This window comes from Ascaphus truei, chromosome 7 (assembly GCF_040206685.1).
Source record: "Ascaphus truei isolate aAscTru1 chromosome 7, aAscTru1.hap1, whole genome shotgun sequence".
Taxonomy (NCBI): domain Eukaryota; kingdom Metazoa; phylum Chordata; class Amphibia; order Anura; family Ascaphidae; genus Ascaphus; species Ascaphus truei.
In genome coordinates, this window is record NC_134489.1 from 59990403 (window position 1) to 60006066 (window position 15664).

Consider the following 15664-nt stretch of genomic DNA (forward strand, 5'->3'; position numbering starts at 1 on the left):
ATTTTATTTGATAATTGACAGAGGGACAATCATTCCTGATTTCAGTATATACCAATTAGAGATATCCCTTTAATAATGACCTTTCTATGCTTTACTATGTTCAGCACGGCCCTCTATATCTTTCATTTCTAAGAAGATATTCAATCTGTTCTTAAGTGTATCTGCCAATCATAGTCACTGGAGGCAGTAAATTCCACATTTACAGCATTTACTGTAGAGAATTCATTTCATTTGCTGCAGGTGAAATATCCTCTCTTGTGATCCCAATACGTGTTGATTGTGTTAGCCCTTGGATTGAGTAATTCCCCATGGAAGCTCTTCATATTATGCATCGTAAATACTAACCAGAGAAGACTTGTTTTGGTTTTACAGTGAATAATCGAAATTTAGGTCATCTAAAAATATATACAGTATCTAATAAGGAAGACCTGCCAAAACTAATTAGAGCAGCTGTGGCATTGATAACTGTAAAAGGGTTAACAAGAGGATGGACACAGACCTAAATGCCGGAAAAAGCAAACTTGACTTTTCTGCAGAAAGGAAATGCTAAACAACACAGGCTTCTCCGGGGTTATGGACAGCACAAACCCCCCACCCCCCAGTGTTAGCACTGTTAATTGGACTAGTCAGGCTGGACTCCTGGACCACAGGCTAACCCCAATCCTTGTCCAGGCTGCCTGTAGATCTGTGGCAGCTGTTGGTGACAATCCCCAACCACAATGATGTATACTATGGGGAGAATGTTGAATGACACCATAAGTCTAAGTGTATCTGTATACATACTCATGTAGATATGTATACACATGTGTGCACATATATAAATTGACCTACTGTGTGTAAACACATGAAATCCAACTCAGAATTCATTCCGCACACCATGAATGGGTCTGACAGTTCTTCCCGTATACTGTCCCTAGGTGCAGATGCAGGTCAGAAACACCAAAACCCATTTTGACAAGATGAAGATGGATGTGTGTCAGAAAGTGGATCTCCTGGGAGCCAGCCGCTGCAACTTGCTGTCACATTCACTATATACCTACCAGGTAACACTCATCCTAACCACACTCTTTGCTGCCAAACACTACAGTAGTTTGCAATTCCAGAGACATATTGGTATTAAACAATATTTGTTGTGAAGACGCTATACATATACCTTTAACTCAGTCCAGATCACTGCAACTGTGGAAGCATTGCAGTCTTATATTTACTAAGCAGCAGTATTCCACAGGACATCTCCAGCACCAGAAGACACCTTTTATGGTCTGTTAAAATGAACAGGCTGTAAGGTATCTTATGGAATAGCACAGCTTAGTTAATATGGCCCTTAGTTGTGATCCTTTGCCTGCCCTGTGCAATTCTCTCTTCTTTATACTTACTGGAGCTCGGCTTCCAAACCTACATTTTAAAAGCTACAAACAAGTCTTAAACCATGAAACCTGTTAGACAGGGTATGGCATGGCTGAGTGCTTTAATTTGGTTACACTTTGTGTTGCTTAAAATGAAGTGGGGCTGCCGAAAAGTCATTTGACAGGGTCGACTGGCGCTACCTAAAACTAACCTTTGAAACATCTGGCTTAAAAGGTAAATTCATAAAGGCAATAGATGCCTTATATAAAGACCCCCAAGCAAAAATCTACAGTGGGGGATATATCTCAGACCCAGTACAAATAAAAAATGGAACCAGACAGAGCTGCCCACTATCGCCCCTCTGTGCATCGAACCATTGGCCAATTGAATAAGAATGAACAACATCTATATTTGGTTACAAGATTGAAGACAAAGAATATAAAACAAGCATTTTCAACGACAATATCCTTCTAACCCTAACCAAACCATTGACCTCATTGCCTAATCTCTTCAATCTATTAGACAAATTCGGTGCAGTATCCAGATTTGAGGTCAATATCGCTAAATCTGAAGCCTTAATCCTCAATATACCGCATCCGGTTACAAAACTAATTTCCGTTAATTTCAACGTCACCTGGTAAAAACAGGTACTACCATACTTAGGAAGTAAACAAAGCAAGTCAATAGAAACAATGTATTAACCTAATTACCCAGCATTACTGGGACACCTACGAGACAATCTGATTAAATGGGGTAAATACCTAATTTCATGGTTGGGAAGGATATACTCAGTTAAAATGAATTAATTTCCTAGAATACTGGATCTGTTTTGGTCCCTACCCATTCCAATAAATCAAAAAGAACTGGAGAACCTACTAAAAAAGATCTCTGACTTGTCTGGGGCAAAAAAAGTCCAGAATTTTAAAAAGCACTTTGTATAGACCAACCACAGAGGGGGTGAGATTAGCACTCCCGAACTTGCTAGCATATTACAGAGCAGCCAGAATAGGTCAACTCACACTATGGCATGTACCAGAGAGAAAAACAAGATGGGTAGCGATAGAGGCCGAAGAAATAAAAACCTCAGGGTATCAAGTCTCTGTTGTGGCTCCGGGCTGAAGAGAGACCATTAATTGTTAAGACACACCCAGTACTGAATCACTCTGTCAGACTATGGGAGACACTTATGTTTAAATATAAATTAACAACTAGGGAGTCAAACATGACCCCACTGTTTGGGATTCCAGCCAACAAACCAGGTGTGAGAGCACAAGATGTTTCTTGGTGGAAAAAAAAAGAAATAACAAGGATACGGGACCTACTGTTTTTTGACAAGATCCGAACATTTGAAGAAATAAAAGTTTAGTTCAAAGCTCTAAATAGAGAAACATATAGATGCCTTCAGGTGAGATGTTTTGTTTTCTCCTGTTTCAGAGACAAACCAAGCTCCTTTAACACCAGTTTTGAGCACATATGCAACACAGACCCATATACATTACTGTATCAAGCCTTCTTGGCAACAGCACAGGACAAAAAATTAATATAAAGGACGCAATGGGAGGAGGAGATGGGGGAAGTCCTGGAATTGGAGTATTGGGGAGAGATTTGGGAATCTATAAGGAAGGTACTGTATCTCTGAGCACATTAATTAAGGAAAACAGCTATACAATACGTTACTCTTTCGTTGGTACTATACACCAGAAAGACTAAATAAAATGTACCCAACGTCCTCCCCGCTGTTCTTCAGAGGATGCGGAGAAACTGGTTCTAAGCTGCATACCTGGTGGAAATGTAGGGAAATAAAACATCTTTTGGACTCAAATCTACAGTATTATAACTAGAGTGCTAAGGCTGCACCTTACACCGGATCCCTGAACAGCATTATTAAACAGATCTATCCCAGGAATATCCATATCCCAAGCTAAACTTATCACACATGTATTTTCGGCCACAAGATGAAGAATAGCAGCCAACTGGAAACAGTCGGCCCCAGAACTCCCCTCAATATTAAATAGAACGTGAAAAATTATTAAAATGGAAAATGGAAAAAATGACAGCGTTTATACATAATACAATGTATACATTTACTGCAACTTGGGAACCATGGGGTAATAACCTACACCCACAAGCGATAATAGATGTTATTGTCATGATAGAGAGGGATTAAAGGGGTTACACCCCATTTGGCCACCCTCTACTCTCACCTGGGAAGCAAGGGGTTAACTGGACTGAGGTCCAGTAATGTGTTTTTTTACCTTGCTTCAATATCCAAATGTTTATTCCCCTGTGTAACTGTATTGTGTTATCCTGGTGTTGGCACGCACACATACACTAGGGTTGATGCGGGAGGGAAGGGGTTAATGTTCTTTAGTGATGATAGCCCTTTGTTCCCTTTTCCCGCCTTTTCGGGCTCCATTTTTGCAGCCGTCCATAGGTCGCCATTGAGCCTCCATACTTTCTAATGGCAGAAGTAGCGGTTTTGGACCTGTTTTCCAGAGATGACCAGCAGGTAGCGTCCGAGAGGAGGAGCGGCGGTTTCCCATTGTAAGTCAATGGGCTCATTGACTTCAATGGAGATTCCTCGACGCCGGCCTCGAGGAACAGGTTGGCAGCCATCCAAACCGCAGACCACAAAAGCGGATACAATGTCTTTTAAAAGAGTTTAATCACTACGGTCAAGTTCAACGACAATTGGTGTGGGAATCTTGGGTTCAAAGGCACCTGGGAATAAAATTCTTTTTGCCCGTAGCCCCTAGGGACCCCCACACATGACCCCCACCGGGTCCGGGAATGAGGGACCCCTGTAAGGGGTCGAGCAGAGAAGGAGGTTCGCACCATTGAATCTAATGGCGGCGTGCGCCATGCATTGTCTATGGCGGCACCGGCCATTGATTCCAATGGGGAAAAGCCGCATGCCGTAAAAACGACTAAGTGTAAAATGCTGAAAAATGTAAGTCCATATCTCCGGATCTGGAATGACCAGAGGGATGGTATTTGGGTGGCATGTAGCCAAGGTTCCAGCTTTAATGCATGCCCCTTCCCAGCCCCCTCAGACCAACCAGACGGAGTGTGGACGAATGTAAAGATTTGTGGATTTTCTCAGACTTCAATGGCGGCGGTTTCTCCATTGAAAGTCTATGGCGGGAAACTCCATTGACTACAACGGCAGAGTTGCTCCATTGAAACCCATGGCGGTGGAGCCCGTTGTTTTCAATGGGGATTTAGTGAAAAGCTGAGATTTCTTTTTAGCAGAGATTTTTATAATAAAATATGAAACGGTTTATGTGGTATTTGTATAACTCCGGTTCCGAAGGTCGCAGCGGGCTGAAACTTGGACCCTATAGTGTACCACTTCCGGTATTAATGTCTGGAAAGTTTGGACCTGCTGGACCTACCAGAACCAGGTCTTTTAATATGTGTAGGTATTAAAGTGTATCTGGGATTTTGGATCTGCTCTGGAAAATGCAGACTCCATCTGCTATGCTAAATAGGGCAGGAAGGGCATCCTGAGGAATTAACATAGCCCGGTGATCAAAAGGTAACTGTCCTGATTGTTTATACTAAGGGCATTAACAAAGGGACTGAGTGTTTTTAAGTGTCGGTCTTCACACTTACAAGGGAAGCCAAACTCTCCTTCAAAGAGATTTTTTCTAGCCATCTTGGCGCCTTGGTTGTCAGAGAGGGGGTTGAAATGGTATTTAAACCAGGGTCAGCCCTTACTCAAATGTCTTCATGTATGGTCTTCATGATCTTCATGTATTGCTGTGATGTCTACATCTACACCTGAATTATGGAAGGAATGGCCCATCCTGTATCCTGATGGCTTTTCTTGTCCTAACCTTTAAGTAAGTGCTATATTTTGTCTGTTATTTGTATATCTTGTTGTGTTCACCTTTTTCAAGGAATAAATTATATTTTATCATATCTAAGCCTCGTCCAGTTCAACCCAGGTATATTTGGTGTGTATTATTAATAGCCTGTTACAAAGTCACCGTCACAGGCGTTAATAAAATTGGTGGCAGCGGCGGGATTGAACTGGACCTGTATTACAGAGTACTGCGGGATTCTGTGATATAGAGTTCCTGGGACTAAAGATATTGAACACACAGTGTACAACATATAACAAAAGATATGGCACCTCCTCACTGTTCCCCTACTTGTGAGAAGCATTGCCTGCAGAACCAAAGTGCCGGCCATCCGTGTGACTGGAGCCGGGCACCGAGACCGGAGGAGTGTATCAAGTCGGCGCGTGGACCAGCAGCCGGCAAGGCTGAGAGAGAGGCAGCGATCGGTGAGCATGAAACCCGGCAGGCTGAGCAAAGATCCACAGCTGCAGCTGCCGTAACCATCAAACCGCCCGGAGAGCAGGGAATGGACCCAGCTCCGGGACGGCAGAGACTTGTGGAGGGAGCGCCAGGAGAGGTAACGGCCGTTGCGGCGGCCCGTCTATTTTCCATGAAAGAGCTAGCACTGGTGTGTGTGTTGGGCAAGACGTGGTTCCCGGCGAAGTGGACCCAGTTCACGGCGTTGGTGCCACATCGACCCGCTTACCCCCTCCCAGAACCCGGCGCTCGAGCAACTCCGCTCTGGACTCCGTTGCCCCTTGCTGGGGGTAGTCCACCGGTGGCGGAGAAGCTCCGTCAGGCGCTGCGGCACTGCCAACAAACGGGCCACAATAATGCCCGGTGCCCGGACCGTGCGCGGTCGGGCGAAGAAGCCCCTCAGGGCCAGCGCTTACGAGCTGCGGAAAAGATGACCCAGTTAGCGGCATCCTCTGATGGCTCCCGCCCAGCCAGGGCGACAACCCTTCACGGGATGAGTCCTGGAGAACGTGGCCGGGCTGCATCGGCAACAGCGGTGGAGAGCGGCGGCCATCCATCTGATCCCGGCGGCGGAGAAGAAGCCTCCACTCCGGCATCCTGCCGGCGGCAATTTTATTTGGTGGGAGGGTTGGGGTGTGCGGGAGGTGGGTGTTTCACATTGTTTGGTGGAGTCGGCGATTCCCAGCGATGACACCGGCGACCCTGCACCAAAGCTGGGTACTGTTGCGGCAGCTACCCGGGGCTCGCCCATGGCGGTGGCGGAAGAGACGCGATTCCGGCAAAGTGCCGGAGCCCTTTCTGAGTGGGGGGAGGGACAGGGATTGCGGGATGAGGTTATTTTACCTGGTTTGGCGGGAGCCGTGTTACTCCACAAAGACCTGGGACCCTTGTCCTGCACTGTTTTACCTGTACCAAGCCCGGGTGCTGTTGCGGCAGCGGCCCGTTGCTGCCCGGCCCAGATGATGCCAGCGACGGCCACTCCAGTCCCCCTGCAATCGGGACCAACGAAGGCGGCGGTCTCTGCGGGGACCAGCGAGGTAAGCCAGACCAAGTCGCAGACTGACCCTGACTTATTTTTTCCTATGACTGTACCCTGTTGTTTCACTATAGGGGTGACCGGGGGGTGGCAGGAGATAGGGGTACCAGGGGGGGGGGAAGGAAGGGCAGCTTGTAGGGCAGCCAGGCTTCCCCATTACCCTGGCGGAGCAGCAATGGGACTCTCAGTTAAGAGCCCCACTGTTGCAGCCTTGCTATGGGCTGGAGGTATCAGGGGTTGTGGCAAAGTTAGACCACCCCAGGATCACCTACCAGCCAGGAGCTAAGGTGGGTGCATCTGCACCAGCAACCCTGAACTCATCCCCGGTAATGGGGAGGCAGTGTCAGGGAGATGGTCTCACTCAGGTGTCCCTAGGATCCAGGTTAGGATTAGCTAGTGAGAAGCGGAGTGAGGGGAGGCCGCAGGTAGGTAGCCAGCATCAGATCTCAGTGAGAGAAGAAGGGCTAGTGGTAGCCGGGGAGGGAAAGCAGCAGGTATGGCAGCTTGAGCCCCCCATTACCCTGGCAGAGCCTCAGGGGGTTTCTCAGATCAGCAACCCCCTGTTGCAGCCTGGCTATGGGCTGGGGGTATCATGGGCAGTGGCAAGCTTGTGCCACCCCAAGGATACCTGCCAGCCAAGAGCTAAGGCGGTTGCATCTGGTGAGATGCCCCTGAGCTCATCCCTGGTAAGGGGGAGACAAGGTCAGGGAGGTAGGTGCACTCAGGTAGTTCCAGTGTCTGGGGTAGGATTGCCCAGGGGGGAGAGGAGTGCAGGTGGGCTGCAGGGAGGTAAGCAGCAGGAGTCATCAGCAGGGGCTGAGGTGCTGGTCCTAGGGGAGGCTAGGCAGGGAGACACTGTGGAGCAGGGGGAGATAGGAGGTCAGTGGGGTGTCAGGCAGCTGGTAGAAGCTAGGGATGGGCTAGGTAGGCAGGAGGTCCCTTGTTCTAACTCGCCAGGAGTGACCCCCCTGACAGATTCCCCAGGGTTCCCAGAGGAGGGGCTGTGGGTAGATAGGCAGCCAGGGAGGAGAGTCAAGGGTCTAGCGGAGCAGCTACAGGTGGGCACAGGGCCAGGGCAGGTAGGGTCCCTACAGGATAGTGACAGCTCTTTCCCAGACTTGGTTGACAGGAAAGCGACGGTCTGTGCTTGATAGCTGGTCTCTCGCTGGTGCAGAGACATGCCAGTCTCTGGGCAGTATGCAGCCTGGTCTGCAGACAGGCCCCTTCACCATGGACTTGGTTCACCAGGCACGGGGTGGGGGGCAGAGGGAGGCAAAGGAGAATGCCCGGCGGCCACGGTGGAGCCCTGCTCCACAGGATCTGGACTTCACTATCCACTGTGGCCAGGACATTGTACTGGACAATGCCAGAGGACAATTTTGCCAGGCCAACTTATTAAGTGCTTCAAGGGTACCAATGGTGTCCCAGTGCCAGGGAAGGCAGCTGGGGCACCAGGCACCCATTGAGCAGGGGAGGTGTCATGATAGAGAGGGTTTGGCCCGGGATTAAAGGGGTTACACCCCATTTGGCCACCCTCTACTCTCACCTGGGAAGCAAGGGGTTAACTGGACTGAGGTCCAGTTTGTGTTTTTTACCTTGCTTCAATATCCAAATACAAAAAAGACACAGCGCACAACGCTCATAGTGCATTAAAAATATTATTCACATAAACAATAAATGGGTGAGTAATGTGCGTACATCAAATGCAGTAATATCAAGCAGTTTCGGGATATGTTACCCAACGCCTCCGGAGACCGGATCAGGTGTCCTTGAAGGGGTGAAAATGCTGTCCTCGGTGGTGCAGGGTCCTATTGGGGTAGATGCACAACCTCTGCTGGTCCTTGCTCCCCAGAGCACGAGTGTACCGGGAGCTGCTGATCTCTGCAGTGCTTCAGCAAGGCAAATCTGGGCATCAGCTGGGCGCTAGCACTCTCCTCCGTGTGGAGCGCTTCCTCGTTAGTGACGTCAACACGGGGATTTCGGCGCCGTTCGAACACGATCAAATCGCGCAGTAGGGTGCTAATAATTAGCTAGAGCACTTGTCAAATTGTCCTACGCGTTTCGAAACAGAAAGTTTCTTCATCAGGGAAGTTTCTTCATCATGTTTCGAAACGCATAGGACAATTTGACAAGTGCTCTAGCTAATTATTAGCACCCTACTGCGCGATTTGATCGTGTTCGAACGGCGCCGAAATCCCCGTGGTGACGTCACTAACGAGGAAGCGCTCCACACGGAGGAGAGTGAATAATATTTTTAATGCACTATGAGCGTTGTGCGCTGTGTCTTTTTTGTATTTATCTGTTAGCTCCAGGGGGTCCCTGAGCCCCCCCTTCATCGCAGCTGCAAACGCTCAATTCTAGGTTAAGTTATTTAATTCACTTTACTTTCACCTTATCACGTCACGTTTCAATTAGTTGCGCACTGTTATTTCCTTTTTTTCAATATCCAAATGTTTATTCCCTGTGTAACTGTATTGTGTTATCCTGGTGTTGGCAAGCACACATACACTAGGGTTGATGCGGGAGGGAAGGGGTTAATGTTCTTTAGTGATTATAGCCTTTTGTTCCCATTTTCCCGCCTTTTCAGGCTCCATTTTGCAGCCATCCATAGGTCGCCATTGAGCCTCCATGCTTTCTAATGGCAGAAGTAGCGGTTTTGGACCTGTTTTCCAGCGACGACCAGCAGGTGGCGTCCGAGAGGAGGAGCGGCGGTTTCCCATTGCAAGTCAATGGGCTCATTGACTTCAATGGAGATTCCTCGACGCCGGCCTCGAGGAACAGGTTGGCAGCCATCCAAACCGCAGACCGCAAAAGCGGATACAATGTCTTTTAAAAGAGTTTAATCACTATGGTCAAGTTCAACGACAATTGGCGTGGGAATCTTGGGTTCTAGGGCACCTGGGAATAAAATTCTTTTTGCCCCTAGCCCCTAGGGACCCCACACACGACCCCCACCGGGTCCGGGAATGAGGGACCCCCGTAAGGGGTCGAGCGGAGAAGGAGGTTCGCACCATTGAATCTAATGGCGGCGTGCGCCATGCATTGTCTATGGCGGCGCCGGCCATTGATTCCAATGGGGAAAAGCCGCGTGGCGTAAAAACGACTAAGTGTAAAATGCTGAAAAATGTAAGTCCATATCTCCGGTTCTGGAATGACCAGAGGGATGGGATTTGGGTGGCATGTAGCCAAGGTTCCGGCTTTAATGCATGCCCCTTCCCAGCCCCCTCAGACCAACCAGACGGAGTGTGGACGAATGTAAAGATTTGTGGATTTTCTCATAGACTTCAATGGCGGCGGTTTCTCCATTGAAAGTCTATGGCGGGAATCTCCATTGACTACAACGGCAGAGTTGCTCCATTGAAACCCATGGCGGCGGAGCCCGTTGTTTTCAATGGGGATTTAGTGAAAAGCTGAGATTTCTTTTTAGCGGAGATTTTTATAATAAAATATGAAACGGTTTATGTGGTATTTGTATAACTCCGGTTCCGAAGGTTGCAGCAGGCTGAAACTTGGACCCTATAGTGTACCACTTCTGGCATTAAGGTCTGGAAAGTTTGGACCCGCTGGACCTACCAGAACCGGGTCTTTTAATATGTGTAGGTATTAAAGTGTATCTGGGATTTTGGATCTGCTCTGGAAAATGCAGACTCCATCTGCTATGCTAAATAGGGCAGGAAGGACATCCTGAGGAATTAACATAGCCCGGTGATCAAAAGGTAACTGTCCTGATTGTTTATACTAAGGGCAGGAACAAAGGGACTGAGTGTTTTTAAGTTTTGGTCTTCACACTTACAAGGGAAGCCAAACTCTCCTTCAAAGAGATTTTTTCTAGCCAGCTCGGCGCCTTGGTTGTAAGAGAGGGGGTTGAAATGGTATTTAAACCAGTCAGCCCTTACTCAAATGTCTTCATGTATGGTCTTCAATTTTTGTGATCAATAAAAAAATAAGTGGGGCTTTAATCCTTTTACTACAGACACACAGAACTTCAATACCAATGCAGAACAGTCATAGAGGGGAGTCCCTGCCAGGAATAGGAATCATTACAGAATCCTAACTCCTATAGAAATGAGAGTCCCATTATACACCACACCACACTGAGTATTAATGTCTGTTCATTTCTGTTCCAAATAGACAACACTACTGCAGTTTTGGGAAAAGACAGCTCGCCTCATGTCTGAAATACAGCAGGAGTTTCAAGAGGTTTTGCCACACAGTGGTGCCTACTTAAAGGTATCTTATTTAATAATAATTGTTTGTTCTTGTATAGCGCTGCTAGTTTTACAGTTTATAGAGACATTTTCCAGGCACAGGTCCCTGACCCATAGAGCTTACAATCTATGTTTTTAGTTCCTGAGGCACAGGCAGATAAAGTGACTTGCCCAAGGTCACAAGGAGCCGACACCAGAAATTGAACCAGGTTCCCCTGCTTCAAACTCAGTGCCAACATCAGTGTCTTTACTCACTGAGCCGCTCCTTCTCAACATTTACAATGTATATGCAAGAAATTGTAACTGTGACAAACGACTATCCTATTTACAATGTATTTTTTCATTATAGAATCTAGCTTTGTCTGCCAGATCCTTTGCTGCAGGAAATGTCTTTAACTTGTAGCTCTGTATGTAGCCTCACCCCTCGAATCTCAGCCAGTGCATGCATATATCAGAGCACATGGATGTGCCATATGTATAGGTTTCTGCTACAGGGAACTAACATAGTTAAGGAGTTTGGATAGCAAACTGTGCCACACATCTACTGTAAATAATTCAGTCCACATGAGCATACATGTGCCAGCAGTGTGTATAATACACACACACGCACGCACTCTTTGATCTCAATTAGTGCAAATAAAAAATATATATGTGCAAATAACCTGACAATATTTCACTGTGATTTTACACCAATAGCTCTCAAATGAATTAATCACATTAAGAAGTCAATGTACGTCTTCTTTGTATATATAACCAGTTCCTTTAGTAAATGATTCCTTCTGTAAATGATTCCTCATAGTGAGAGGTCTGTGCTGCTCCCTTAGATTACTGGGCCTCCTATCCAGCGTTTAGAGATCTATACAAGAGAGGGAACCCAGAAGAGAGCAAAAGACGAAAAAAAACAAAATGATGTGGAAATTAAAATCCCATCATTTTGTTTCACCATATTACACTATGGAATTTTGCACTCTTCTCGGTGTGTGTGTGTGTGTGTGTGTACACGTTGCGTGCTGTCTCTTGATGTGTGTGTACAGACACACATCAAGAGACAGCACGCAACGTGTTCATACCCCGATGTCACCTCCTTGTGACCTTGGACATGTCACTTTATCTCCCTGTGCTCCAGACACCAGAAACATAGATTGTAAACTCATCTGGGCAGGGACTGTGTCTGTAACAATCCTATGTGCTGCGGACCGCACACAACTGTAATTGTGAAGCGCTTTGAGTCCCATTGGGAGAAAAGCACTACATGAAATAAAGTTAATATTAGTTTTCTGTGGTACAGACACGTTTATTGTTCTCCAGTCCTCTACGCAGCTTTGTGAACAGATCCGTTTAGAGAAGATACAGCGAGACGATCCAGCTGTCGATATGGACGAGTGAGTACAAAGTACATAAAACATGTTTTTTTTTTTCTTTTTGCATATACTCTTAAAAAAATGACAGACAAACCCTATAACCTGGTGTTTGCCGACCCTTTTCTCCGGGCACCCAGACAGACGAGATTTAGGAATAAATGATGAATTACAAAGTGCGCGTGTTTGCACTACTTGTATATGTGAATATGGGATTAGCTGGTTATCCCTACAATATGGCCTGACTGGGGTGTCCCAAGCAGAGGCTTTAGGAACGCTGCCGCCGCCGCCGCTCTCCATGAATCCAAATGAGTCTTCTGAAAATGCAGTTAACTTTATGAATCACCTTTACTTCCTCCAGTAGTTTTTCTGTTTTGTAAAAACATTGATGTAAAATAATATTCCTGAGGATTCTTAACACTGCTTTGTAATGTATCCCCAATCACTACGACATTGGAATGGCTGCAGCATTGCTTCTTAGTGAGGGATGAGCCTCAAACAAACCCCATACTTCAGGGGTGGCCAACTCCAGTCCTCAAGGGCCACCCACCGGTCAGGTTTTCAGGATATCCCTGCTTCAGCACAGGTGGCTCACTCAGAATGACTGAGCCACTGATTGAGCCACCTGTGCTGAAGCAGGGATATCCTGAAAACCTGACCTGTTGAGGACTGGAGTTGGCCACATAATGTTTTGCAGGTTTTATAGCGCACGGTTAGGAATGAAGCTGGATTTTTTTCATTCCTTTCCAGGCTAATTGTGCTAGAGGAGGAAATGCCGGCAGAACTGGGAGCAGAAACTGGTAAATATGAATCATTATTTTGCTTTTTTTTCTGCACTATACACTTGGAAGACGGTACAAAGGTTGTGTTCTAAAAACAAAAACACAGGGGGTTATTCATTCAGCTGTGATAGTGCCGATCAGGACACTTTCATACTGAATCCCCCAATGCAGTCCTGGGAAGTATTGCGTTTCATAGGTTGATTGTGTTCTAATCATTATTATTCGTTATTATTATCATAAGTAAAAAATGTGCCTTTTACGTGCCAAAGGTATACCAACAGATAATGTCAATGTATATCCCCTGATGCTTGTATAATGTAAGTGTGTGACACAGCTGCCTAATTAAGCTTTATACACAATTTAAAAGTTTGTGCTATTCTTACCATATCCCCCCCTCAATCCATTTCTTTTGCAGATGAAAGTGAGCTGGACTCATATTTAGTAAACGGTGCTATTCAATGAGACTCCTTCTGGCACCAGAATGCACTATTCCTAGGACTAGGCCATAGTATGTTTTTCGGTGCCAGAAGGTGTCTTAGGGAGTAGCACCACTTAGTTAAAATGGGCCATAATCCTTCCCTTTATGATTAGTTAGCATTGGGATAGCTATAGAGCGGTACCATGGACTTATCTAATATCTTTATATAAAGATAAGTTATAATGCAATGTTAAAGATATTAGTGAGGTGACACATCTGCTCTAATAATTGTGATTTACTCCAGAGACTGATTAACTTGATGGAAACAGCTTTAAGTTGGATGATCCAGGACATCCTATGAGTGTTGAGATGGCTAACACTTGAACAGGTGACCACGGGGGTCACTATAAGCCCTATAAATTGCACTCTAAAGTTACAACATCCAATTATGGATGCTGTTATATGATGGAAGATAGGACCAAAGGAGGGTCCACTGACCCTTGAACAGCAGACTCAAAAGTAATATTAAAACCAAAAAATTATCAAATGTTATTAAATCTATCTAGAAAAATACAACACATATAAGAAACATATAAACAAAGGATATTAAAATCCCAAGTGGGAGAGGCGGCTAAATAAAGGGGTGAGCTGGTATATATATATATATATATATCTATATATATATATATATATATATATATCTATATATATATAGATATATATATATACTCTGCTCATACAGGAAATGGTGTCCTGTACAGATATAAGGTATACAAGGTGGATAACAATGTATATAAAGGTATATTGTTAGGCTTGGCACCAAGAAAGAGTTGCCTATTGAGTCATGATCACCACCTACAATGGCGCAAAAATAAACAAATAATATTTCCCCAATATTAAATGATATCCAATGCAAATATATGTCACAATGTCAGTGACTGCATGAATAGTTACCAAAAGAATGTCTGTATACACGCATGTACATAAAGTAAACGGAGGAGATAGTATTCCTCAGTATGCAGACATCACAGCATAATCGATATATCAGAAGGTCACAGCTTGATAATGCTGTATAATTTACCTCAGTAACTGTGTTGGTATGGTAAAGGAGAAAATATAGATGTATTGCTGTGTTTTTGCGCTATACTACTCCCTCCTTTGGTCCTATTAATTACAATCTTCCATCATATAACAGCATCCATAATTGGACGTTGTAACTTTAGAGTGCAATTTATAGGGCTTATAGTGACCCCCGGTGGTCAGCTCTTCAAGTGTTAGCTATCTAATTTTTCCCTGTGCACCAAGTTTTTTAACCCCTTATGTACTATTAGGTGAGAGATTAGTCATTATGTTTATGTGATAGAGTGTTGAGATGGGTAAGAAGTGTTATGTCTTTCACTGAGGGGAATAGGAAGTGTTTAGGTACCATATCAATAATGTTATGTGTTGGAATCTGCAGGTAAGGTCCCAGTAGTTGATTAGGCTACACAGGTCACCAACATTGTAAAAAATATCTGGCAATTTGAAAGGTGCCCGAAGGAAGCTCTATAATCATAACAAGATTTGGCATCTTATATGGATGTGTAACGCTACCTATAGGTAATATTCAACAGAGACAGCAGGCACTCCCACCAATGGGGGATTAATAAATAATAGTGTTCTCTATCTCTGTTGAGCACTATCTGTATCGTCGTTTGATTGTCTGGACAAGCACAAGTGGAAGATATTTCTGTTACCACCGCTGCATTCTTTACATTTGCACCATCTATAGACTATCTCATAGGTGTCTAAAACCACCTCTTTTTGCTGTTACTTCCTTTCCAAAATCCATTTTTCTGAGCTTGCCCCTGTTTACAGCGCGTAGTAAGGCATCTCACGTTGGTTGTTTGAGAATAGGGAGGTACAGGATGAATTAGTTTAAAGTATTGTATATTTAATATATAAATGTATGTAGCCATGCATAATAATGACTGCATACATCTTCCCTGTTGGCAGTAAGTCCTGGTAAGTACAGGCCTGCCAACAGTAGTTATGGAGGTTTTCCCTCACACCCTGGTGTGGTGCCCTGTGTAAGGAAGGGAGTGGCTGTATGCTCTGAGTCCCTGGATAGTGACATCAGAGATGCGCCTGCCCCCTGAGGTATAAAGGGCACAACACTGTCAGTTAGTGTTGTGTTAACCAGCAGTTGTGTGA

General features: G+C 45.4%; 1 protein-coding gene across 3 annotated transcripts in view; it reads left to right on the forward strand.

The window, feature by feature from the left end:
- The window catches only part of ICA1L (islet cell autoantigen 1 like), a 50361-nt gene that overhangs the window by 17923 nt on the left and 16774 nt on the right, over positions 1 to 15664 (forward strand). For all 3 annotated transcript variants that reach the window (XM_075608592.1, XM_075608590.1, XM_075608593.1), the window contains exons 7-10: positions 918 to 1043; positions 10837 to 10935; positions 12222 to 12295; positions 13022 to 13071. In XM_075608592.1, the coding sequence (XP_075464707.1) occupies positions 918 to 1043; positions 10837 to 10935; positions 12222 to 12295; positions 13022 to 13071 (349 nt within the window). The remainder of the gene's footprint in view (positions 1 to 917; positions 1044 to 10836; positions 10936 to 12221; positions 12296 to 13021; positions 13072 to 15664) is intronic.